The sequence below is a fragment of the Polypterus senegalus genome, chromosome 4 (assembly GCF_016835505.1).
Source record: "Polypterus senegalus isolate Bchr_013 chromosome 4, ASM1683550v1, whole genome shotgun sequence".
In the NCBI taxonomy this organism is placed as follows: Eukaryota; Metazoa; Chordata; class Cladistia; order Polypteriformes; family Polypteridae; genus Polypterus; species Polypterus senegalus.
Window position 1 is genome coordinate 61,813,040 of NC_053157.1, and position 27,754 is coordinate 61,840,793.

General features: G+C 35.5%; 1 protein-coding gene across 1 annotated transcript in view; it reads left to right on the plus strand.

Annotated features, from left to right (window-relative positions):
* ptar1 (protein prenyltransferase alpha subunit repeat containing 1) overlaps window positions 1-22,904 on the plus strand; it is a 44,182-nt gene extending 21,278 nt beyond the window's left edge. Inside the window, exons 2-7 of the mRNA XM_039750741.1 lie at window positions 790-959; window positions 9,989-10,055; window positions 17,286-17,390; window positions 19,013-19,235; window positions 19,628-19,926; window positions 20,543-22,904. Coding sequence (XP_039606675.1) covers window positions 790-959; window positions 9,989-10,055; window positions 17,286-17,390; window positions 19,013-19,235; window positions 19,628-19,926; window positions 20,543-20,909 — 1,231 coding nt within the window. The 3' untranslated portion in view covers window positions 20,910-22,904. The remainder of the gene's footprint in view (window positions 1-789; window positions 960-9,988; window positions 10,056-17,285; window positions 17,391-19,012; window positions 19,236-19,627; window positions 19,927-20,542) is intronic.
* Window positions 22,905-27,754: the final 4,850 nt, after the last annotated feature.

A 27,754-nucleotide genomic window follows, 5' to 3' on the forward strand; every position in this document is an offset into this window, starting at 1 on the left:
ACGATAAGCAGATTAGTGTCAGTGTAGCACTTTGGCATTTAGCAGTCACTTTGTAAAAGAGTTTTAAGTGAAACTGTAAGATTTATTCATATGTTTTTAATTGTGTATTAAATCCATGTTATGGTAATTTTAATACATTTGTCTATGAACATTAAAATTTTGTTGCAGTTGCACATCATCTGTTAATTAAGAATACACATTATCTAACATTAAATATAACAGATCCTACTCTGCCTTTTATTTTTACAGTTGGAAAAAAAACTGCCTCACAGGCCTTGAATTTATCAACTGCTGGTCACAGGATCTGTTTTTGAAATTTGATTGGTTATTCTTTTTTTTTTTTTTGTCATACTTTTATGTTCTAAATATCCTTAAATGCGATGTTAGGCTTGTTTGGTCATAACTTGTAATTATATTTGAGCTCCAAAGGAATTACGAATCCTTTAGACTTACCAAATATTCTTTAGAGGTCTTGGGAACATTCTTCTTGATAAGGAAACATCAGACAAACAAGTTACTTTTACTGTCGGATATAAATATGAGTAGGCCTAGTATTAAACAGTGTGAAAAATGAATGCATTGTTTTATTTACCGAATCCTTTTTATTTTATTTTAGGTGGAGGGGGAAATCAAGAGTAAAGGTACCAATGGGGGTAACTCTTATGTTTTAGGGAGTAGATAGCAAACAATGCTTGGTGTGTACCAAAACAAATCAAGTTGCATTATCAGGTCATCCAAAAGCAAAGGTTTTTTTATTTATATAACAGCACATCATTTATTGTTTTACAGTGATGAAATTGGATTGATTCCATGTCCAGAAGCTAGATACAATCGCAGTCCCATAGTTCTTGTGGAGAATAAACTTGGAGTGGAAAGCTGGTGCATCAAATTTCTGTTGCCATATGTTCATAATAAACTTCTCCTCTTCCGGCAGAGAAAACAGTGGTTTGATCGAGATGGTAAGTCTGTTTGTGAGTCCAGCATTAATGGTTTTGTTATTTTTGTGCATGTGTATTGCCGAATTGAAATTGACATGAAAATTAATTTGTTCAGTCCTTTATTATATAAATAATATAAAGAATGAATACCTTTCACTGAACACTTCCTATGAGTATATTTCAAGTTCTTTCTTTTTTGAGGACAAATGAATATTCAACTAGTGCAATAACTTAAATAAATGTATTAGCCATGCACCATTTTAAAGTGCTTCCTTTTTCTTCATAGCAATGAAAATAAACGAATGCCACAGCATAAATGAGGAATTCAACAGATTGCTGACCGAAGCATAATAAATCATGTAATGAAAGTAACTGCAAAATAACAATTATGCTGTTAAAGAAGTGAAGTACATAATATATTATTTCTCCATTGTTTATAAATTATAAATAAAATCTTGATTTGACATAAAGCACACATTTTCAAGGTATTGTCTATTTGATGAAGGTGTGGATACTGCCATTTCTTCAGGAGAAGTCACACTTTGTTGCTTTGACAGTTTTGTTTCAAGTCTTTAAATGGCTGAACTATTTTGAATGACATATTTGGTAATAAATGCATCTTTTTATTACATATGCAGTCTGACACAGGCGCAGTGGCATCTGTTGTAGTTGTTGGTTCTGGCAGTGTAGATGTAAAACCTGCCATGTGCATTTCGTCTTCATTCATCTTCACCAAGACACTATACATCGCACCTCTTTTCCTTCAGCCAGGTCTAGGGCCATTTATTTTTAGCACCTTGTTCTACTGTAGTGGTATCTTCTTAAGTCTAAACCAGATTCAATTCTGTCTCTACTGGTGACTTGAAATTGTGCTCATTGTATGCACATGGTGACTCGCAGAAAGCAACGTGGTAGTTGATTGCTTAACAGATCAACCTTTTTGGATGTCAGTCTTTAATTGTTGGAATGCTTTAAACCAGTGGTCCCCAACCTTTTTGACACCAAGGACCGCTCTACTAGAAGCAAATTTTTACAGGGACCGGTGGGGGGGTTTAGGGGCGGGTTCGTAGGGCAGTTTTATACACAATTTCCATTACATTTCTATTATTATTAAGTTATAATATCATAATAGAAATTATACAGCTTACCATAATGCAGTATTAGTGGCAGCCACACTTGTTTTCCTGCAACCAGAAGATCCCATCTGGGGACGATGGAAGACAGTGACACGCGACGTGTGTTGCTTATGTTCAGTCTACTCTGTAATCTTGTTTTGGTTGCTGTCACTGCAGAAAACGCTGCCTCACAAAGATAGAATGTTGGAAATGGAAGCAGCTTCAATAGTTTCTTTCTTGTTAATTTTAATCTCCTCCTGCCTACAAGTTATGCGGACGAGAATTTTTCATTTCCTTGCAATAATACACTTTCAGGGTGCGAATGATGCCCAAACCCAATGGCTGAAGCACTGCTGTGCAATTGGGCGGGAGGAATTCAATGAGAACATTATCTGAATGTGGAAGTATGTTGTGGGAAGCACAGTTATTAATCAGAAGCTGAATAATCCTCTTCTTCTTCATATTGTGAGGTTTCTGAACTCTTTTGGGATCCCCCCACCCAACGGGAAAGTCACACTGAAGCGCATTCCGAAGCACGATTGTGTAAGATTGTTTGTCCATTGCCGGGGCAGGGAAACAGCAGGCTCACAGTGTGTTGTCCCGTTGACGGAGGTCCCAAGAGAGTTTAAAAACCACACATTTTTGTTGCATTAATAGGAATGTTTCTTGAAAGAGCATCACTGAACCACATAAAAACGGCTTTTTTGCTGTCTTCAAATGCAGCAGTTCACATACGTTTGCAACCGAGATTTTTCTTCTTTTTTGCATATAACAAAGACCTATCCATTGCATTTGTCATTCCAACAGATTGCACATCACAAACATTAACTATGTTATTGTTTTTTTCGTGTCTGCCGTTTCTATAGAAGGGTGCCAATGAGTTAAATTCTGATGGATGTTTTTCAAATGTTGATGAGCAATAAGCAAAACGCATCAGTGAAAACCATAGAAAACAAAAACAGCAAAAAAAAAAACAGTATGAGGAAAGTTCGAAGAAAGAACATTTTTTTTTTTTACATTGTTTCTGTTTGGGGATCGTTGTGCAAATGTGCACAACTGAGCTGCGACCACAGAAATAACTGCTCTGGGGATGATTCATTCAAGCATTTCAAGTTCACTTCGTTGTAATGAAAATATCTGCTGCTAAATGTACTTCGTAGTAACAAGATTTCTTTTGACTCGTGTTATATGGGGAAACTGTCAGAAACATAAAAATACTTTGTTGTAATACTCTCTCCCCTCTCTGCGCCATTGCAAAGCCCCGCCTGCCTAACGTTCTGAAAAGTGTCCTCAGTAAAGGGGGCAGCCTTTTTGCTGTAGCCCTTCACTGAGTGATTCTCACGGCCCAGCTGTCAGACGGCTGTGGCCCGGTAGTGGCTGGTTAAAATGTTACCAAAACAATAAAAACCTCATTGTTAATATTTTACATGGTTGGTTCTCCTTTAATAAAGTAGCATAAAGGGTGGTAAATACATATATAAATCTAAAATTGACTTTATGATGAAAGATTAACACTAGAATTACCAGAGCCAATGAAAAAACTTGTACATCCGGCCTACCTTAAATCTCTTTGCACCTCTCCGTCAGCGTCTTTTGTCTTCTAAATGTGTCAATAAGCCCAAGCAGCCTGTTATTCCCCGAACAGGCAAGAAGTTCTCCCAGTTCCTGCCTTGATTGACTATCTGGGAGTGAGCTACCCAGAATTGTAAGGGGAAATAATTTGATGTGTGTTCTATGTCTACAACAGTCTATGTAAACACATCGTTAAAACAAACGTTTTTCATGTTTTAGTAATAAATGGCAAAATGTAGACATGAACTGTATAACATGTGAAGGCTGATGGCCAAATATCAAATAAACACTTTTACAAAAGGTACACATACAATACAACAGCTTCTGTGGTGCAGTGGTTAGAACTACCGACTTATAATCCAGAAGTCATATTTTCCATTTTGAGTAGTGAGCTACTCTTATTGTTGATATTATACAATAAAAACATACAGTTTATTTATGTCTATAACAACCAGTGTAAATTTATAGCACTTGTAAAAGTTAGCCTTTTTTTTCACTTTTATACTGTCAATCGCGATCACAGTACAACACTAACCCGTGGTTACATTTTATCTGAAACTGGGAATAACTGTACATGTGAGTGCTGTTTTGAGACAGTGGAACTGGAAATTCCCTGATCTGGAGGGATAAAAGCTGACACACAAACGCTGGTGAATCTGCCTTCTTGTGTTGTATGTATGTTATCATTCAGTTGACGCTCAGAACCGACCAACTGTATTTAATTTGAAAAGCAACAGGGGCATGTCCTCCATTAGGTAACTGGAAGTTATAATACAGTCTATTCTAGGACGTCTTCTGTTCTGCAGGGAAGTGAGAAGAGGTGGTTAGTGATCACTTTTAAACCTGCCCTGTGGTTGGAGTTTTTACCTTTTGAATGCTACTCAAGTGCTTGCATGCAATAACACACATTCAAATGATATAGGAGCTAATGAGATCCAGTCTTGATCTGTGAGAAATTAGTGCCAGTATAGTGTGGTTAATCCAGTGCAATAGTTCATTCTGGATTAATATACAGGCATAAGTAATAGCTGAATGTTATCATTTGTGTGGGGCACATAAAAATTGATTTATTCCCTGCCTATAGCACAATTGTGCAAGTCATCCAAGACCTTCTGAGTTCTGACCATCATACTGAAATTGTTGGCACGCTTTTAAGATTCATAGTTGATTTTTTTTTTAATAAACATTTTATTTACTCGCTTAGTGCATGTGGACAGTTTCAACAAACTGGTTGAAAGAAATTAAAATAAATAAATAAATAAATAGTTTTGAGCTCATCTCTTGCTTACATTATAAGCCAGAGTCTGAATTTTGTTTTTGATAGAGGGAGTGGTGTTGTCTCATGTGATAATGGTAAGATCGGATTTCTAAGTAGTTCTACTGTTTGGAATACTAATTTATTTACTGACATTTTCTATTTAGCAACTGAAAAATAAATGTTGTTTAAAGTTGATAATAAAAAAGTCAAAATTTTGTCAAGCTGTAAATTAGTAAATACCAAGATTGCTGAAAATATTTTCAAACGAATCTTTTACCAGACTCTTTAAAACTGCTTTTTTAAAGCAACACACTTTTTCAAATAAAGTTTTAAAGCATATCACATTGTCAGTTGTGTAATACTTGTTTTTCTGAGGTTTGTTTACTGTACAATACTTTGAAAAGAGGAAACGGCTTGTTGGTAAAAGTTACTGAATATACTGTAACACTTAATGGATATATCAGATTAACTACATTTTCACATGACACAAACTAGTAATGCTTTTTTTCCACATCTTGCCCTCCTTTGTACATTTGTTCCAACTTTAAGACTGCTTTAGGAAATTCAGACTTCTCAGCTCAAGTTACTGAATTCTGATATTTCTGAATTTGTTTAAAACCACTTTTTTTTGGTGTTTTTTTTTTTCCTTGCATAAATAATCAAATTTGCTATTGCTTATATCTGTGGACTCATCCAGAATTAACTACAGAACTGGACTGACCTTAATTTACTGTAATGTACAGTTGCTGGGTACTGTATCCCAATTGCTCATGCATAACTCGGTATGAGTTGCATGTTTCTGGGTTTTTTTTATATTTTTTCACAGCATTTGTCACATTTTTGTTGCTACTTTGGTTCTGAAAACTTGACAACTGTCTCTAATTTAGTGTTATGTAATTCATTTTTATCAAAAAGTTATAATTTTAATTATGCATCTCTGTAGTTGTGTTGCTTCCATTAATGCAATAGATATTGTCTCGTTAGAGTAATATCCCTCATGCCACAGTAATGCCTGGCCACTGCAGAAGTTTTAAAGCACTAACTCAATCTATTGTATGTTGTATGTTGTAATGAACAGCACCCATAAAAGCACCCATTGATTTTTGATTGTTTGCTTTTCTCTCTCTCTCTCTGACATTCTATGCTCCTAACGCACACTCCTTTAAAGAGGAAGATATGTTTACATTCTTTTAGTTGTGTGACGGAACTGTCATCTCTGTCTTGTCATGGAGCACAGTTTAAACGTTTGAAAAAGAGACAAATTTTTGTTTGCAGTGTTTTAAAGTCCCTGTCACTACAGTCTCCTGTGTTTCTGTGCAAATCTGTGACCCAAGCATGACAATATAAAAATAACAATATAAACATATGGTTTTTACCTTGCGGATTCTCACCTTTCGCAGGGGGTTCTCAAACGCAACCCCCGCAATCGAGGAGGGATCACTGTATATATAAAAAGATATATACACTAGTGAAACACGTGGACCTATGGTCCTCAAATAAAGTGCTACAAAGGGCTGGAACTCTCTTCCTGTTCTTTATAAACATAAGAACTTACTCTTGATAATGAATTCTGAAAATGTATGTACCGTGTCCTGGAGGATTATCAGTAGATGGGCTTTTAGGGACCATGCATTTATTTAAAAAAAGGTTTGGCAACTGGTCACAGGGTTTTGTGGCCTAAAAGTTTAATTTTTCAGAATTTGCCAAAGCATACAGTATATAAGTTTAGAAAATGAATGGATTAGTCTATAATCAGGATTACTTATCTGTGTGAGTCATCATCTTGTCTACTTAGTCTTTCTCACTTTTCGTCAATTAATCGCTCTCTGCGATTTACGTGATACTCAGCAGATATCACTGCTCTTATTTTTCTTTTTGTCTTTACGGTGGTCTATACTTGGTTTCTCAATCACTTATCCATCAACACAGTACCGATTGCTTTATGGCCACCAGGTTCATACTACCTAAAATTTTATATTCAGGATTGTTTCATGGTTGTTTATGTATTTCTTCGTCGTGTATGTGTAGCCTTTCTCATTCTTTGTCACTTAACCACCGTCATAAAAAGGAAATGCATCCCCATAATATAATGCTTCTGAATTTAAGGCAGGACTCTTGACCAATGCATGGGGGCGTGGGGCTCTGATTTTTTTCCCCAGAAGTATGTGTTTAAAAATATTTTAGCAAAACATGCATGTGTTTTGCATGTTTTGTGCTTAATACTAGATAACTGACACATGGATTATATAACGCAAGTAAGGTGAAATTCTTTTTTATCTTTTTCCCATGGACATTTTTCAACCATTGTACAGCATAAGTCACCATTGGGTTCTGTTATATCATAAGCTTTTTTCATTTAATTCTGTATTGAGAAAAAAATGAGACTGAAGATTTTTCTTGACCACTGCTATAAACAACATGGTGTAAGTAACATCTAGAAAAATATCACTTTTGGGTGGAGTTATCCTCAAAGCAGGAGTATACAATACATAAGTGCATCATACTGTACATACTTTTTGGTGCGAGCTGTGAACTAGAACAAGGAAAACATGTCAGACTATTACAGGAAAAACTTTAGCTCACTTAACTTTAACTCACTTAAGTGTTTTCTTATTCTGGAAATGCATTTCACTGATCTCAGTACTCTATATGTTACCTTACAATACCTATTTCTATTACCAAATACATTGGTACATTGTATACTCACAATTATAGTTGCACTCAAATTTATTCAACTCCCATTGCAAATTAGGTTTATTGCCAAAATATTCAAACTTTCAGCTGTTTGCAATAACAAATAAAAGAAGAATAATTTAAATAGCTCAACTAATATTACAAGTTGATTCTCAACATTTAACGCAAAATACCACTTTTAATGACTATTGCAGTCTCAAAATTATTCAGCCTCTTCATGACAGGCATCTTTTCTACTTAGTAGAGCATCATTTTGCTGCTATGACCTGCTGCAAATGTGATGCATAGCCAGCTTCTGGCAGTGTTTCTGAGTAATCATTGCAATGTCCTCCAGCTCACTAATATTCTTGGGCTTGCGTGCTGCAACCGCCTTCTTCAAATCCTGTACCAGAGATTTTCTGTGGAGCTTAAGTCTGGCGACTGTGACAGCTGCTCTAGAATCTTCCAGGACTTTTAATGAAACCAAGCCTTAGTGGACTTTGAGATATGCTTGGGAATCATTGTCCTGTTGGAAGGTCCAAAGATTCTCAAGCTTCACCTTCCTCACAGATGGCATGACATTTTGTCCTAGGATTTCTTGATACTTGATTGAATCAATCTTGCCCTCCACATGCTGCATGTGTCTAGTGCCTGAAGAACCAAAGCAACCCCAGAGCTTCACTGAGTCACCGCTAGACTTCAATGTAGGCAGGGTGATCTTTTCAGCATATGTTTCATTCTTCCTCATCCAGATGTAGCACTTATCCATAGGCCTGAAAAGATCCAGTTTTGTTTCATCGCTCCACAGAACAGAATCCCAAAACATCTTTGGCTTATTTATATGGATTTGATCATATTGGAGCTGACTTTTATTGTGCTTTTGGGTCAGTATCGGTGTACATGTTGGAGTTCAGGCATGGAGACCTTCAGCGTTTAGTATGCATCTTACTGTGGATACTGAAATCTCAATGCCTGCTGCCTCCAAGTCTTGATGCAGGTCTTTGGCAGTCACTCATGGGTTTTTGACCACCTGCTGTCTCAGTAATCTGGTGGCAGCTGTTGATAGCTTCCTCTTTCTGCCATGTCCAGGATAGTGTAGTCAGTGTTCCTTCAACTTAAGTTACGCAATGTGCTTCCAACAGTGTCTCTAGGAACAGTCACTGTCTTTGAAATCTTTTTGTATCCTTTTCCTTGTTTGTGCAAGGCAACACCTGATTTGCGAATGTGTGATGTTATGGGGGATTCTATTCAGGGGGTTGAATAATTTTGAGACTGTAGTAGTAGTAATTAAATGTACTGTGTTGAATGTGGTGAAACCACTTGTAATATTAGTTGTGGAGCTATTTAAATTGTTCTTGTTTGATTTGTTTATTGCAAACAGCTAAACAATTGTAAATTTTGCCAGTAAACCTAAATTTTCAATGGGGGTTGAATAATTTTGAGTGCAATTGTACTATTAATGAAATGGGCCTCTTATTTGTAATAGGTTTGCTAACCATTAATTAAGATTAACATGTTTCATATTTTAAATATATTTTTACTGTATGTAAATCTGTATTTAAAATTCTTGATGCAATACAATCATACCTTGCCATAAAATATGTGTTGACCATTGACATGCAGTTTTCACAGTCAATGATTCAATGTTGAGCACTACTTAATTATTTTGTAGCAATTAAATATTGCATACTTTTGTTTTGTACTCATGTTTTTAAACTTCAAAAGTAAAGCATTGGTTGAAATGTTAGCAAATTTCAGTGCTGCTGCTCTTTTTTAAAATCTTTTTCTAAGGTAAGGAGGAAATAAGGTGCACAAAGCACTTCTCACATAAATTACTACATTCATTTGTTTGCTTACAAATCTAGATTATGAGCCTTTTTAATATAGGCAAGTTCCTTAGTGTTTTTGTATTGTTCAGTTAACATACTTTATATCTCAGGTCAAAGGAGAACTGAGATGAATGTCATCCAAGACAAATCATGTAATTCTGTTGGGTTGAGTATGCAATTTCCTGAGATACTCATTTTGAATCTGGACAATCTATGAGCATATTAACCAAAAGAAAGCATTGCAATATTAAAATTTTACTACCTGTACACCACCTTGTGGTTTATTAATGACTCTAAGTTGGCCCAGTATGATGGACTGTTGTCCCATTCTGTTCTGTTTTCATCCTTGCAACTTTTCCCTGTATAATAGCTTCTACCTGTTTCTTACTTTGTCAAGGAAACAAGTTCCTGAATGAGACTTATTCATGCTGAAAGTATAAGTACAAACATCACTTTTCATTACAAAAAAGAAGAAACATTTTGGTGGCAAGCCCTGTTATTGTTGTTTAGATTGAAGTATGGTGTCTACTGACTACAAATGTCAACAGCATTACATGTACAGTGTGTCTGTGCTAAAACGTCTGTTGATGTTTCTCTTTCTAGCTTTGATAGATATCACGTGCACGCTGCTCCTGCTGAATCCTGACTTCACTACTGCATGGAATGTCAGGTATGACAATAGTGACACATGTCACGACTCATGAGTTATATGCTTATGAATGTTTCTACAAATCATTTTCAACTACATCTAAAGCATTTGAAATATTTCAAATAAGCTTAATTTGCAAATATTTTACCATCTTACTTATCCATCACATTCCCTGTTTATACATAATGTCTTTTAAAATATTGTGAATATTTTATTTCTCTGAGAATCTAATTAAAACTTTGTAGTATTATTTCTGTTTGCAGTGAAGAGTAAGCTATTGATGACATATCTGTATTAGAAAAATATGAAAGTCTATCTCTGTGTTCTAAGCAAATGTCAATTTAAAACATAATGGTTCTTCCTCTAGAAGTTTCCTTTGTAACTTATTAAAATGTGTTTTTAGTAAGCTGGCTTTGTATTATCATTGTATGTTAGGTGTTATTCATAAAATTAGGCATAACTTCAGTTTATCTCTGTTTTTGGTACAGTTTTTAGCAAATACAATAAATGCATTTTACTTTGCAGACAGTGCAATTAACTAACAGAGATATGTGGACAAATATTTTAAATAGAAGAACATTAGAATAGTTAGAAGTTCAAAAGTGTTTTGCATATTGAAAGATGGGAACCTCTTTTTAGTCAAAGAGAAATTGTAGATTTTCAGTTACAGTTTGGAGGAGGTGGAGCCAATCCTGAAAACATCATTTCAGTCTTTTGAATACCCAGTCTTGTACACACTTCCACTGCAATTCACACTGGGCCATTTTTACATCTCAATTATTCATAATATGCACATTTTTGGGGATATAGGATGAAAAATGTAACAGTCAAAAAAAGACATGTATCTGTACCTTGAAATACACAAGTGAAGTTTTGGGTTCAGAATGTGCTCTTTTGAATCTTCATATTTTTTTCTGCTCTATTAATGCAAAAACTACTTTTCAAGAAAATATTGTAAAATAATGAGAATTGTGTACTTGTACATAATGAAGTTTGCTTCAAAGATGGGTGCTGTTTGTTACTGGTATGAATATGATTTTTCTTTAAAGAAATTTTTATAAATTAGAAGATGAACAATTAGGTATTGTAAAGCTTTCAACTAAGAATATTTGTGATTTACAGAAGTGATGCTGTTGATTATCATAGATATAACGAAACTGTAAAATGTGTAGGTTTAAATAAACAATAATAATCTCGTTAAATTAATTGGACTGCAGATGCAGTTGTTTTTCTCCCCATTAGAGGAGAGGAGAGAGTTTAGGAGCACGTACTGATACAGTGCATTGCCACACCTACCACACGACAAACCAACTCAGGATCCAGATTAGGACCCGAGTGCAGCCACGCAACGGGTGATACCTCAGCACCACACTAGTTCAGATGGAGTGGAACAGTGTGAGGTCTTTTTTTATGGTGTCTGGAGTGCCAGTTGTGTCACCAACCCCCAAGATTTTGCCTGCTGGTTGGAGGACCTACATGCAGGGACGGATGCAGATTAACCTCATACCCAGGACAGAGCAATTGCAGGTTAAGGGCCTTGCTCAAGGGCCCAACAGAGCAGAGACCCTTTTGGCATTTTACGAGATTCGAACCAACAACCGTCCGATTGCCAGTGCAGATCCCTAGCCTCCGAGCCACCACTCTGCCCCCCATTAAGTATGAATTTAATAATTTTGTTCATATACTTTTCATTTAAAACCAACCATTGCTACAGGCTCAAAAATAGCCTATTTGGGAAGCTGAGCTAACAAAATATTAGCAACTGGAGAGCACAGAATGGTATAGTTTTGTATGAGGATATCACCCTTGTAATGGTTGAAGCAGAAACTTCAATACACCAAATGAAAAATATTACTAACATCTATTGAAATTTCCTCTGCATCTATTAACCTCTTTTATTTCAAACCAGAAGCTACTAATATGTAATGTGTTAGTGTTTATTCTCAAAAAAAAGTATTGGGTAGTGGTGAGAGTCTGTATTCCTTTTGGAGATTTTTTTTTTTTTTTTTGCAAATTCTTTACCCTATATGTAAATTATTGTATTTCAAAAACTTACATTATAGTTGGTATCTCCCAAGCAGAAAATACTAAACTACAATAATATATAGTGTTTTTTTTCTTTTCTTTGAATTCATTATTTTGTCCTCAGCACAAATTTCTGGTTTTAAGATTTTAAATTTAGTCAAGCTTCTGCTTTGTTCAGCAGTGTTTTTTGTCATAGCAATTTTTTAAACATGTCCTCTTTTGGAATTTAGAGTGCATAATAGCCATCAGTGTAAGTAGCCCACTTCATTTTACACATGGTCACACTCTGCTGATCTGGAATGTAAAAATATTGCATGTGCCTTTAGTGATTACTAAGCATATCACTCTTTTTAATGCAGAATTTTGACAGAGCACAGCTGTTAAGGCATTACTGTGGCACGCTTCAGTAAAACCAAACTACCATATTCTTTCTTAAGTTGCATATTATAAACATATTAAAATAAGAATTCATTTTATGATTCCTGTAGGTGACAATATTTTGCAAGCTATAATAATTTTTCAGTTACAATGTAAAGTGCACTGAATCTAGATGTTCATAGACAGTTTAAAGGATGGATTTTTTTATTTTTAAACTGCACTTAGTTTGCAGTTCATACATATAGAAAACACCGGGCAGTAGAAATGCTTAGCATATATTATATTGCACTGTCTATTCCGTGACAGTATGTAAATCCTTTCATGTAAAGAATTGATCTCAATAATTACAAATGACAAACTGCTTAGCCTTACTCTTAATAATTAATATTATCCATGTCAATGGTTTTCAACTTGTGGTACACATACTGAGGATTTAAAAGATATTACATGAGGGAAAGAAAAAAAGTCCTGGGGCCTCATGTATAACGCCATGCATAGAACTCGCATTATAACATGGTGTAAGCACAAAAGCCGAAATGTGCTTACGCACAGAAAAATCCAGATGCAGGAATCTGTGCTACTCCAACTTCAACGTTCTTCCGCTACATAAATCCCGATCAGCGTGAAAACTAACGCTCGTGCACGCGCTTTATGTAATGTCCCAACTCCTCCCAGAATTACGCCTCTTTGAATATGCAAATCAATATAAATCGCCCTTAAGCTCAGCTTTCTGTGAAAAGACAATGGGAAAAGCACAGGTGAAATGTAAGAATTTCAGCGAATACCAAGTGGAGGCAAAGGAAAAACATACTATTTGTTCAAATAAACCGTGGTATAATCAACAAAAGGAAGTTGATCGAGTGACATAGCGTGTTGGAGAAACTTGAAAGCTCATGTTCACAAAATCGCACAGTGCCGGAAATAAAAAAGAAGTCACATATCAAAGTCGCCGTGAAAAGCCGAGTTGTAGCCCACTGTCTGAGTGTCATATGAAAGCTTATTAGGGTACAGAGAAAAAAGGCACACAGTGGGGAAAAAGCACGAAATGTCAACTTCAATCTCGACATTTCCACTTTAATCACGTAGTTTATTTTGTCATTAAAGTAGAACATCATAAACTTCATCTTAAAATTGTTTAATTAACCAGTTTCTCAAATCACATCGTAATTAAAGTATAGCACGTTAAATGCTTTGTTTTGTATGTGATCTTCTGTGTGCCTATGTGTGTGAATCACTACTTGCTTCTTAAACCGGCTCTCTTCCTCCAACTGGACACAGAATCCACTACATTCGTGATATTACAGCTCTCTGAATATCTAAAATACTGAGATGTATACGTGATATCATTTTCATGATGATAGGAGTTAAAGCACGTTATTAAACATGTTTTCACTTGATGAAATAATTTATTGCAGCAGTACTCAGGGGCGGCTCTAGGCTTGTGGTGGCACTGGGCAGAGGAAGAATCGGTGGCTCCTTCGCCCGCCAATGTCAGTAGAGTAGCTTATGCACGGTGGATGGCCTCGTCCGTTGCAGACACTGTATAGCCGCCTCGTGCTCATGACACAAGCATTTAACTTTTGCCGAAATTTGTCGCTGCGTTTTTCGCTGTGTTGTTATATTCTCTTTCTGTGTTATATTCAATATATATTGGTGTAGTCGTCACTGCAGTCAGTGCTTTTCTTTCCCCAAGTAACCGATCGCCACACAATCAGCTCTGTAATAGAAGTTAAGCCATCTGTAAGCTTAGCGCCGATTCTTCAAAACGTTTAAGGAACATTGAAATATCTTCGTAGTACATGTTTAATTATTTTATCCTTAACGACACTCCCAGTGAAGAATATAGATTATTTAAATGAAGTTAAAGTTTTATCTGTATAATTTAATAAACATATTTTGCTGCATTTCACCTTAAAAATGATATCGTCATCATATGTACTACTTATGTAATACGCGCTTTATAAAGTGTCTCAGGTTGTGCGATATTATAACTGTAGTGCAAGTTTACAGTGGGGTGATTGTTCTTATAAGTACAAACAGTTCTACAAGGTGCAATTGATTGAGTGCATTTAAAGTTCTTGGGATGAAACTGTTTCTGAACCGCGAGGTCTATATAGGAAAGGCTTTAAAACGTTTTGCAGTGGCTGAGACAGCATGTCCTTGAAGCTGTATACCGATAATTCTCTTTCCGATCAGCTGCTGCTGTGATTCACACTCAGATACAGTGATATAAATACTCGGAGTCATGCAGTGAGAGTAATATGGAAAAAGATGATCTGCTGTGGCAAATCCTAACGGGAGGAGCTGAAAGAAGAAGAAGAAGAAGAAGTGAGAGTAACAACGCTAAAGCAGTTATGGCATTTGGAATACTATGGCTGTTCCCTGGACCATTATATTGTTACAAGTTAATTACAATCAGATGCGTTACACTAATAAACAATATGCGGTTAGTTTCAGTGTATTTATAAAGCCGCGTTGGGAAAATAATGAGTAACCACACAGGAACAGTAGCATTGCTTTGACGCTGGGTGCCGCCAGTCTGCAAAACCGAGCGGAGAACTTGCGTACGACAAGGCATGAGGTACCATGGAAAAGTGCGTGGCTTTACACTTGTGTAGGTTTTATACATCGCGATTTGAACGTGAAAAAGTTCTTACGCAACATTTCTGTGCGTACGCACCGTTTATACATGAGGCCCCTGAGCTGCAAGCATGAGCAAAGGCGGACAGAAAGAGAATCCCATTGCACAAGAAAGAGAGCAGTTGTTGCTTTTGCAAATGACATCTAAAGAAGCCTAAAAATACTGCTGCATTTTCAAGAGATAAAAATGCTTCCATTACTAATACTTTTATCTGTTTAATGAGTTGGTTCCTGATTAAATAATACCCAATTGTGCTCAGAACAAATCTAAACTTCTCTGAAAGTTCCACCACACTTTTAATTAGTATAAGCCCAACTTTTTTGTTGTGCCTAAACGTTTGCTTGTAAACTCTTCTTCTGGGAATAATAGGGGTATACTTTAAAGATGCCAACATTCACTTTGGCGACAGTATAATCTAATTTAGGGAGTTTCTGGGAGATTAACTTTTCTTGTTCAAGGCATCAAAACAGTTATTTCAGTACTAATTCTTAACCCACAATATTACCCCATCAAGAAAATGGCTGGATTCCCCTTATTTAGTGCATAATTCATTCTTCTCTGCCATAGCCTCACAAAGCATTTCCTATATTCCATAACAAAGCTTAACAACATATGGAATAATCTTGGTGCGTTTGCCTTTGTAGAATGGTTCAGCATTAATTGTGAAAACAAGAAACTGGGCAAAATGTTGACTTTGGACAAAGGGTGCAATTTCTTTGTTTATTCTTGAAGAATATTTAGGGCTAATGTTCTGATGGAAAGTTCATGTATTCAAGCATTTGGGCCAAATGCCTTTAATTCATTGTATAGTTTGTTGTATGATTTGACCTAGCAAGGCACTTGGGGTTCATTGCAGCATATCACCGCCACATAATCAACCATTTGTGGCCATATGGGTATGAAGTTTACTACTTTATATGCGTTTCTGTCTTGATCTGCCTGTAATATTGGATTTCAGTCAGAATGGCTTGACGCTTCTTGACATTTTGCTACATGGATGTATTGTTTAATTTTTGTTTTGTATACATTGACCGAATATCTTAACAGACAATGCTAGGGCTGTTGGATTCTTTTTGTTTCCTTAACACATTTTTCATTTTGAATGATATGCAGTTTTGTTGTAACCATTGTTTTAATAGTTTTGTACATCTACAAAACTTAAACCCTTACATAGCCAAGCCATATACAGTATTTGACTTTTCTGATTTTTTTTTTTTTTAATCCTGTTCATATATGATGGTCAACATTTTTTTTTTTTTTTTAATCCATTACTAGATGTCCCCAACCTGCAAAGGAAGTTCAATAGTGTTCCATATTATGAAGATGTAAAGCTTTTCAAAGGAAAATTTTATCACACATTTACTTTTTTAAACTGGAAGTGCAAAACTTTTGTGGTCCCCGGCTGGGGCTGGAGCCCGGCCGGGACGCCCAGGAGGACGAGAGGAGGGCTTGTGCCTCCTCCAGACCGTGAGGGGGCGTCCGTCCTGGTTATGTTGGGGGCCTCGGGTAAAGGGCTTGGAAGCCCAGCCCTGTAGGGACCCGTGGCCACTGCCAGGCGGCGCCCCAGTGCCTTATTATCCCGGGAGCCCGGCACTTCCGCCACACCAGGAAGTGCCGGGGGGAAGACGACAGGGGACACCTGGACGGCTTCCGGGTGCGCAGCCGGCACTTCCGCCACACGGGGGTGTGTCCGCAGGAGATTGCCGGGAAGCAGCTGGAGCCCATCCGGGTTCCTATAAAAGGGGCCGCCTCCCTCTGGTCAGCAGTGGAAGTCGGGTGGAAGAGGACGGAGCTGGAGTGAGGACTGGAGGCGGCCAGGAGGAAAGAGGCACAGGACTGTGTGGCCTGGACATTGGGGGAATCGGTGCAAGAGGCACTGGGGTTTGTGCACGTTAAATTTGTAAATATTGTAAATAAATGGTGTGTTGGGTGAAACTATGTTGTCCGTCTCTGTGTGTCCGGGTCCAAGTTCACACTTTATATGTATGTTTTTGAGATAAACAATTACTCGGTATTTGACATTTGTTTTTAGAAACATGAAATAAGAAGTTACAGGGCATAAAATAAAGCAAATTTTTTGTTTATATATGGTTTTGTTCAGTTTTATCAAGTGGCTATAACTGCTAAACCCCTGTATAATTGTCTCTTTGTGTAGATTTCTCAAGTTTGTTGTCTCAACTTTTTATGTATTTGCATTTTATTTGTAGGAAAGAGCTGATTCAGTTTGGGGCATTAAGTCCAGAGAAAGATTTGTATCTGGGGAAACTTGCATTAACCAAATTTCCGAAGAGTCCTGAAACTTGGATTCACAGGTTTGTGTGTGTGTTAGCACTAGTCATTTACTTTTTTAAACATCAAATAAAAGTCTCAAAGTAAATTTAAAAGAGAGAGAGAGGGGGAGAGAGAGCTATACTCTTTTGGTTTTTATCAGCAATGAAATTAAATCGCCATGTAATAGTATGTCAAAGTTTACCAACAGTCTTGAGTCTGTGCAAGCTTTCCCTGAAACTTACACAGCGATAGCTAATTGTATAAATAAGATCACCCTTGGCACCAGAAGTCTTTTTTTAGATGAAGTAAGAAGATTAATTAGGTATCGCTAACAACCAAAGCACATCTTTCACCTTGGAGAAAAAGCTTCTACCCTTGAGAAAACTTAATGAACTTAGGGTTTATGTGCAGTTTTGAATAATTGTATGCTAGAAAATTATCAAAAATTATTTTTCCATCCATCCATTTTCCGTACTATATTTAATTTAGGTTATGAGTTTTAAATGCAAATCATGTCTGACCGATGTCTGTTCTGAAAAAAAGTTTGTTTCATATTCTGTTTACTTATTTATTTAACATACACACACATATACAGTCAGTCACCAAATTAAAAATAACCATTTTATAAATAATAGAATATGAGAAGAAAGTCATGTAATGCGCTTTTTCATCTTCAAAACTACAATGAAGCTGATTTTTTGCAGTTGCATAGGCCGAGTCTGTTTAGTGATTTTGAGATGTATGTCGCCAGTTGTAACTTTCTTTTCTGCAGTACGCAGCAGTGATGGGTTATTAGTGTGCCAGGCTAGATGTTGGTGATGTGCAATCACTGTCTCTGCCATTCTTACCGCTGATGCTGGGTTCAGGTGTTATGGTTTAGTTTCTCACATGTGTTGCTTATTAATCAGCTCATAATATCTTGAGCATTTGTTATGAAATAGTTGTAAAAGCCAAATTAATGTCAAAAAGCCATCCTTATGTTGACTTATAGCAGATTCATTTTTTGTACTAATGTTCACTTCTGTGCCCACACATGTAAAATGTACTTGCTTGCACAGAGTAAATCATGATGGAAGATGCATCGCTAATTATGCACACCAGGCAGTCATAAGCTACCACGTGAAACTTATGTAGTATCTGATTGATAAGAAAGACACTAGATATACATTCTTACCAATGTAAGAGAACTGCATAAAGGAACAGATTTGTATTTTATACTTGTTTTTACCTTATAAGCAACATGTGAGTTTGGCTCAGTACCACACTCTAAAGACCACAACTGACAAATGTAGTACAGTATATACTTACCTACCCATTAAAATTGTTGTGCAGAGGAATAGATTTTAAGTACCTTTAGATTACATGGAATACTATTTATCATAGCTGCATATTTAAAATATATGAATTTTATTCACTATTGAATATCAGTATCATGTCAGTTTAATTATTTTCAAATGGGTAAGTGTAACTGAATCAATGGACTTTGTGTTATGCTGTCAACTGAATAGTGGATCTGTCTTCATTATAATACATTCACATTAATATCAAACATTTTTGGTTTCATAAGTTCAGAATACAGCAAGTAGTGTACTGCTTTTATTTTTCTACTATTTTATGAATATATATTCATATGTACTAATTCTTGTGTGGCTTTGTTTAATAGGCGATGGGTTTTAAAAAGACTGCTTCAAGAGCACTGCCCTCATAGTTCACTTGCAAAAGATCAAAACAGAGATGTGACAACAGCACAGTCTGCAAAATATCAGGAAATTTTGCACGATGAGCTGAAAGTGTGTACTGATGCTGCAGGAAGGTACCCAAGTAATTACAATGCTTGGTCGCATCGCATCTGGGTTTTGCAGAATATGGCTGAAGAAGACAGCAAGGTAAACTGTCCACCTGCTCAGTTTTAAATTTCTCCTTCTATTTTGTATGGTGCTGGTAGAATTTAGTGAGGTAAAAAGAAGTCTTACATCTCTTATGATAAGAAAGAAATGAAGCAACTTTTTTGATATTCAAGGTTAATTTCAAAGAATACTTTTTTCTGTTTCTTAGGTTCATTTTGACAAACAAGTCATGGTATCTAATTAAACAAGTAAAAATCAAATGCAGCAACTGAATTTATGTTAATATTAGGGGACCTATTTGGAGAACACTGTTTTAGGGCTAACTAATTTGTTAACTATGCATGCTTTTTGTTCAGGTTTGTAATGTGTTTTTTATGTTTTGAGACCTTTAAATGTTTTTTATAACCTGTTCAATATGAATGCCTTTGCAGATAATTTATGATGAGTTGTGCTCTTCTAAATACTGGGTTTCCATGCACATATCAGATCACAGCGGCTTCCATTATCGACAGTTTCTTCTCAAGTCATTGATCAGAAGATCCAATTTTATATTGGACAAAACTGTTTCTGCACCTTCGTTACCAACTGATCACTGTGCAAGTCTTCCAAAGGAGGAATCAAGTTCTGAAATTCAGACATGGTCACTTCAGGGCCTCTTTGATGAAGAGTTGGACCTTTGTAATGATCTTATTGAGTCTTACCCAGGTCATGAGGCACTTTGGTGTCATAGGTAAGCTTTACAAACGAATGCGTAATGCACTTACATTATAACCCTTTCTTTAATCCTCTAGAGACTAGGTTTTGAATGTTTTCAATTTTGTATTACTTTGCTGTGCAAAATGTTGACAAACAGAACGCATCTCTGAAATATGAATTCTAATATAATAAACATTTACATTTTAACTTTTACGTTCACCTCATACTATCTACCTCAGAACTGTATTTGACTTGTCCATCAAACACTTACCTGCACAATTACACTTTATACTTCTATTCTGTTTTTATACTTTATGCTACCTCTGTTACTTATTATCTATCAGCTACTTATTATTTATGTTTATCTTTATACGTTGGCTTTGTCACTTGGTGTGGACAGCAAAGAAAGAATTTCATTGTACAGGGAAATGTGTTTCCTTACTGTGCACATGACAGTAAACTTTGAACTTTAAGTGCATGTACTATAAAAGTATTAGTCTAATTCTAGTTTTGAAATTTGCAGTAATTTAGGAAATTACATTTGTTGTTATGGCATGTACTTGTAATGTAAGCACTACTACCAATTAAGAATATACTGTTAAAAATCTATGTTTGTGTTCTTTTTTTTTTTTTGTATTTGTGCAAAAAAGACGTCTGGTTTTCTTCCTTTGGCATCATTGGAGCAGCGACCACCATTCTTGTGACCACCATTCTTGTGGCACCCCAGGGAAAACATCATTGAATGGCACAGATGGATCACTTGGGTTATCGCACACAACAACAATGGTTAACAAGGCTTCACAGGTCATGGATGTGGATTGCTTAATAGACCCCAGCCTGCAAAGCTATTCACAGGAGACTAAACGGCTTAAACGGGGTCCTCAACCGGACTCTCATAAGCTCTTAGCAGAGCACAGGTTTGTTTCTAAAATCTTGTCAGACTGTGGGAATATGGACCAAATTCGTTTTGCTACTTCATACAAAAAATGGCTGGACTCTGTTATAGGTCAGCTTTAGGGGATATTGTTGGCAAAGTGTTAACTGTAACACTCAGAAACCCTTCGGAGGAACGTTTTCTTCTGTTTCTTTCAGCCATGTGTTTTCTTCATTCTCTATAGAATTCTGCATTGCTCCAGGTGTTCCAACTTTTCATGGAAATATTAGCAATCATCCACATAACTGTCTGTAGCTCTTAAAATGTAAGCAGCAATTTTACAGTTTTCCTGTGTTAGGTAAGGTTCTTTGTTTACTATTATTTTCCAGTTATTTATTTTCCCCCAATTATTTCACAAAAAAACATATTTTTAAGTGTTTATTGTGTTTAAGCTATAGGTTTCTTTATTAGACAATGTTGGAAAAAATAAATAAATCTTTCATTTTGAGAAATCAAAACACTTCCTGTATAACTAGCAGCCACTGGAAAAATGTAAAGTTCTGCTATCCTGGTCTGCTGGAGGCTAAGGGTTAAGTATTGCTGAACATTGCTCAGGTCATTAGGCACTTTTGGTACCATAGGTATGCTGTAAGAAGGAGTCTGCAGTGCATTTATGTTTTAAATTTGTTGAAGCACTTAAAGATTAGCTAGCCATAACAAGTACTGTACCTTGTTAAACATGGAGCTTTGTAGTACTTTAAAATAACATTTAAACAAAGTCCCATTATGAGTCAAATGAGTAGTGATAATCTTTTTGTGTAATACACATGAGAGGACTTTTAAGCATTTTAACTGTCCAGGAGTTAAGTTTCACTTTTGCTGCTATGCTCATTTAGTGTTTCCTTAGATGTTTTCTAGCTAGTTAGGTCGGTCCCCTACCTTTTTGAAATTGGAGTTTATAAAATATATGGAACAATATCCATCCAAGTCAACATTTTAACATTTGTAGCTGTTAAGAAATCTGTTTCACAGTACCATGTAATACTGAATTGTTGTTCTGTCACATGAGTACTGTATTTTTAATAGATCTGTTTTGTTCAGTTGTAATAAAGATTCATATATTTGTTAGGTCATGTTTTACATAATAACCTTACTAATGCCTCTCTGGCTCTGGAACAGAGCTAATTTATAATTTCTGAGGCATCATGCAGATTTTACTGCAAAAAATATATATTTAAAAAAGATACAGTTCTTTGCAGAGATTAGGCTCCTAAGGCAGGGCTTTTGTGATTGTATTCAATGTAGCAGTGCTGGTTTGTTTTTTTGTTTTGTAACATATATATGTCATATTTGTAAGACAAAAGGATGCACACACAAAAACCTATCCTCAGCCAAGTACTTCATCTGAGTGATACTCTTTTTCCAGGAAAAATATTTAGGCCATTTATCCAAATGTTAAAACGGTCATACATTAAAGGACTACAGTAGGCCAGTTTCCTCCACATGATACATTAGAATTTCTACTAAAATGATGGATTATGCTGGACCTCAGCGTTCTCGAGATTTCTGTGAGAATCTTCCTCCTTCAGTCTGTTTCAGGTCGTGGGTTCTGTAACTTTGCAGTTTCCTTTCAGTGTTTGACCCTTAAGAAGGAGTCTGGAGCACAAAAACAAATGGTTATCAACCCAAACAGCAAGGAGTATCATCTCTGTGTCACTCTCATGGTTGCTTTCTTATCTTTCTCTGTTTTTGTATGATCATTTTCATATTTTATTTAAACTTCCAGTTTATTGGAGACAGAGTTTCTACTTGATCTGTTGGAGGTCTTTAGTGGTAATTACATTTTCATCTATACAGAAGAGAAATTCCAGCATAATTAGCAGTGAAGATCTCTGGCCTTTCTATTTTCTCCTTTAAAAACGCTATGCTTATAGTGAATTTCAAATACAGTTAAAAGTACATATATCCACATTTATTTATTGTTACTGCATTTAAATCTGATACATTTGTACATGTGGAAAATTTACTTTTTAGTTTACTTTTCAGTACCTGCATTTGTTCCAGTATGGCATTAATTTTCATTTCTATTGTTATATGCTACCATCTTTTTCCAGTTTTTATTACTTTTTTTTGTATCTTGTATTTTTTTTTTTGTTGATGCTTAGTGAAGTATACCTTATTGTAAATTTTTTTCCACTTTAAACTTTCTGCCATGAAATATATGGTGGGTTTTTTGTTGATTGTTTTTGGTTTTTTTTTTTTATTATTTTATTTATAAAAGGAATCTAAAGGAATAAATAGTATTCTAGCCAATTATTTTACAAAACTGGAAATGACAAAAAAAGTGAAATTCAAGAGCAATATACAGTATACTGTTATCTGCGTAAAATGCTTTTGTTATATGGGCAGAATTTTGTTTTTGCAGTTATAAGCTGAAACGTAAGAATCTGGAGCAGCACACCAACTCAGGAAAGTCATACTCAACTTTTGGGTAGTGTTGCATTACTGTTTCAAGGATATTTAATTATACATTATATTTAATTTATATTATATATATATATATATATATATATATATATATATATATATATATATATATATATATATATATATATATATATATATATATATATATATATGGTAAATTTAAACTTTATAGGAAAGAATTTTGTTGAGGAATTGCTGCCATTCATTCCTTTAAGTATAGTTTTTGTTACTGAAGAATTTTCTGAAGGGGAATTTGTAATTTAAATATTTAAATTGGTTTTAGGCTTTGTTTCACAGATTTTTCCATCTGAAAAATTCTCCCTGCTGTTTTTTTATTTATTAAGTTATTTATTGTGTTTTTCCCATTCTGTATCTTATGAGTATATCTTTCTGGTGCTGATGACAGATTAGATGCTAGATTCAATGTTATGTTGTGTAGACTGGAAACTGAGGAGAACTAAGCACAATTTACATATTTATTCTGTCTTTTTAAATATGCACATTTTTTTCATGTGTTAATCTGTGCTGTTTTTTGTTCTAAATGTACAATTACTAAATGCACACTCTCCACTGATGTAAGATGACAAGGTGGAAATCGATATGTGTTTTAAAACATTTGCTGCTTCCTAGATAAATCTTATACTATTAGTCTTCAATGCTTTTCTTTCAGCATAAATACATGTAAAGTCTGCATTTATCTACTACCAGCGTATAGTTAAATAAGTTAATATGTTATTAGGTTGCAGTTTTCAACAGCAAACACATATTTATTGAAGTAAAATGCCTTTTTGGCCATGCTGGTACTTTTTAAATCTGGACAGTGTAAAAAAAAAAAAAAAAAGAAGTACTTTTTTTTCCATTTTGTTTTTTTATTTTTTTGAGGAATTGTTTCTTTAGAGTCAAATTTATTTAACTGTAGCACTGATTTGATGTGCAGATTAAAGTTTTTACTGCTAACCACCAATTCAGTAAACAATATAAATGTTACTTTGAAGTTTTGTATTCTGTTTTTCATATTTCATATGGTGGAATAAACATGGACAGCTTATCAGCTTAGCAGTCTTCACAGAGCATCTCAAACAATGTTTAATGTGACATTGTGGGGATGCACTTAATGAACAAACAAAAACAAAAAAGTGCAGCAAATTGTAATGATTGATAGTGTGTGCTTTCTTACAGTTTGGAAAACCGAATCAAACTCTAAAGAAGTGAGGTGCTACATTCTATGACAATTATTAGAAAAGTTTATTTTGTTACTTCTCACTGTTGTGCACTTTCTTTACACTAATACATCTGATTTAAAACTGACTCGCAGAAATGGTTAATTGTATTGAAAACATTTTGAATAAAACTTTGGAATTTGTAGACATGCATGTATTATAATTTAGCTGAGTTTGTTTAATTAGAATATTTTATGTTAAAATATTTTATGCATATTTGTCTTTGTTTGCAATCTGTGGGCTTTTAACATATTAGTTCTTTCACTGCCACTGTTGTAGTTCTGTACCTCAGTCATCATTCTGTTTATTTTCTTGTATACAAAATAGCACACAGAGGAGACAGGTTTCCCTTTTCTGGAAATAGTGACATACTGAAAGTTGAAAGTTTTATTTTTATGTCTAGGTTTATTGGTTTTAAACATTATTTAATATGTTGTTATTTAACTGCAAAAAGTTTAAGTTCTTTTTATGTGTTGTTAGCTAGTATATTATGTTTGACTTCCTATGATTTAATTTCTTACATCTGCATGGACTTTTGCTGGAGCAAGTTTAAGTTCATTTTCCCTGCAAATTTTTGTTTTGTTTCTTTAATTTTAGTTGTGCACATGTATCAATTTATTTAATACACTGGTTGCAGGCTCTTCAGTAAAAACAAGTACGTATTTTCTGTGCTACAGAAAAAAATGTTTAAGTTTGCTGCTTATGTAATAAATTACCTGTAGTTTTACTGAAAGAACCTAAAACAGTTTCCATGTTTTATGCACTTTAATTGACAGTAATAGTAAAGAAAATGTGTGAGGAAGATGTTACTTATGAAATTTTTACTGTAATCATTTAAGGTGAGTAACTTTTTTTTTTTTTAAAAGAGTGGTGGTTCTTATACTCTCCTATGGAGACCCCATTTGGCTGCATGGTTTTTGTTCCAACAATCATCTGTTTTTAACTGGGCTCCAGGCCCAGTTAAGCTAACTGTTATTTCCTTGTTTTCATATCTTGGATTTAGTGTAGAAATTGCATAACTCATTTTGGTATTTTTTATAAGAATGTACCAAGTATGTATGTATGTTACATGGGGATAATTTCGTTTTTGGTTAGTGAGTCTGACGCTGAAGTATTTGGAGTTTTTCAGCATTTGGTGTTGTTTCCCCAGGTGTTTTTTTTATTTATTTATTTTTTATTGTCATTATTAATATACAATTAGCAGAGAAAAGGCCACAAAAGACTGTTAAGCATTTAAGACTTCAGCAAAAATAGAGAGGTTTGTTGTCAAATTGTGTTAAATGGGATTAGTTAGAAGTAAAATGATTAATTGACTTGGAATCTGATAGGAAGTAAACCTGCAGCCACATGGTGCCCCCCCAAAACTGAGCTTGAGAACTATGCATTAGAGAAAAGCCACATGTATCAAATTGTTGAATTTCTTTTAAGGGTAGAGTGCAGTTTTTCGATTTTTTTTTTTAATCTGAGTGAACAACTATGATTTCTGTAGGAGAAAAAAATGAAGGTCTGCAATCTCTACTTCTGTCTGGCGCTGAACTATTGAAAAGCTGAAACAGAAACATTCCATCAATTGTTAATAATGGGTATTATACACATACACACACATTTATATGTATACATTTTCTCTGGCCCCTTTATTAGGTACATCTTGCTAGTACTGGGTTGGACCCCTTTTTGTCTTCAGAACTGCAGTAATTCTTCATGGCGTAGATACAACAAGTTGCTGCAAGCATCCATATTGACATGATAGCATCACACAGTTGCTGTAGATTTGTTGGCTGCACATTCATGATGCAAATCTCAGGTTCCACCACATCGCAAAAGTGCTAAACTGGATTGCTGACTATTGAGATCATTTGAATACAGTGAACTCATTGTCATGTTTAAGAAACCAGTTTGATATGATTTAAGCTTTGAGACATGGCTTGTTATCCTGCTTGAAATAGCCATCAGAAGATGGGTACACTACGGCCATAAACAGATGGACATGGTCAGCAACAATACTCAGGTTGGCTCGGCTTTTAAACAACACTCATTTGGTACTAAGGGGCCCAAAGTGTGCCAAGAAAATATCCCCCACACCATTGCACCACCACCACTATCCTGAACCGTTGATACAAGACGGGATGAATGCATGCTTTCACGTTGTTGATGCCAAATTCTGACCTTACAATCTGAAAGTTGCAGCAGAAATTGAGACTCATCAGACCAAAAAACATTTTTCCAGTCTTCTAATGTCTTATTTTGGTGAGGCTGTGCAAATTGTAGCCTCAGTTGCCTGTTCTTAGCTGACAGGAGTGATACCTGGTGTGGTCTCCTGCTGCCCATCTGATTCAAGGTTCAACGTGTTGTGCATTCGTGGATGTTATTCTCCATACCTCAGTTGTAATGAATGGTTATTTGAGTTACTATTGCATTTCAATCAGCTCAAAACCAGTCTGGCCATTTACCTCTGGCATCAACAAGGCATTTTCGCCCAGGCAACTGCCGCTATTGCGGTTATTGCCACTGCTGGATATTTTCCCTTTTTTGGACCACTCTCTAAAACTCTACAGATGGTTGTGCATGAAAATCCCTGAAATACTAGCCCATCTAGCAACAGCAAACATGCCATGTTCACAGTCACTTAAATCACTTTCCTTCTGCATTTTTATGCTCGGTTTGACCTTTAGCAGGTTGTCTTGACAATATCAACATGCCTAAATGCATTGAGTTGCTGCCATGTGATTGGCTGATTAGATATTTGCATTAAGCAGCTGAATGGGTGTACCTAATAAAGTGGCTTTTGAGTGTGTATGTATGTGTGTGTCTGCATAGATGACTCATTCCCATACCACAGTTTCTACAGGTTTTTCAGCCACATATTCGTGTTGTGATCCTTTTGTTCCAATTCATCCATAAGGTGCACTCTCTGACTAAGATCTGGGAACTGTGTAATACCTGTTTCTGGAACTAGCCTGAGATGATATGTAATTTGCATCATCCTACTGAAATTATCCATTTGAAAAAAGGTAAAGGCATGCATCTTGTCAGAGATGCTGCTTAAGTACGCTGAGGTATTTAATTGACAGCAAACAGCTACTAAGAGACTGTGGGTGAAGGAAATATTTTTCATGTCATTACACTTCATCCACCAGCCTGCACTAATGACACAAGGCGGGATGGGGTCTATGCTAGCCAAATTCTGATCCTAATATTTGCATGCCACCTCAGAAATCAAGATGCGTCACAACAGGTGGTAGGTATTGTTCTAATCTTCAGTCACCCAGTTTTAGTGATTA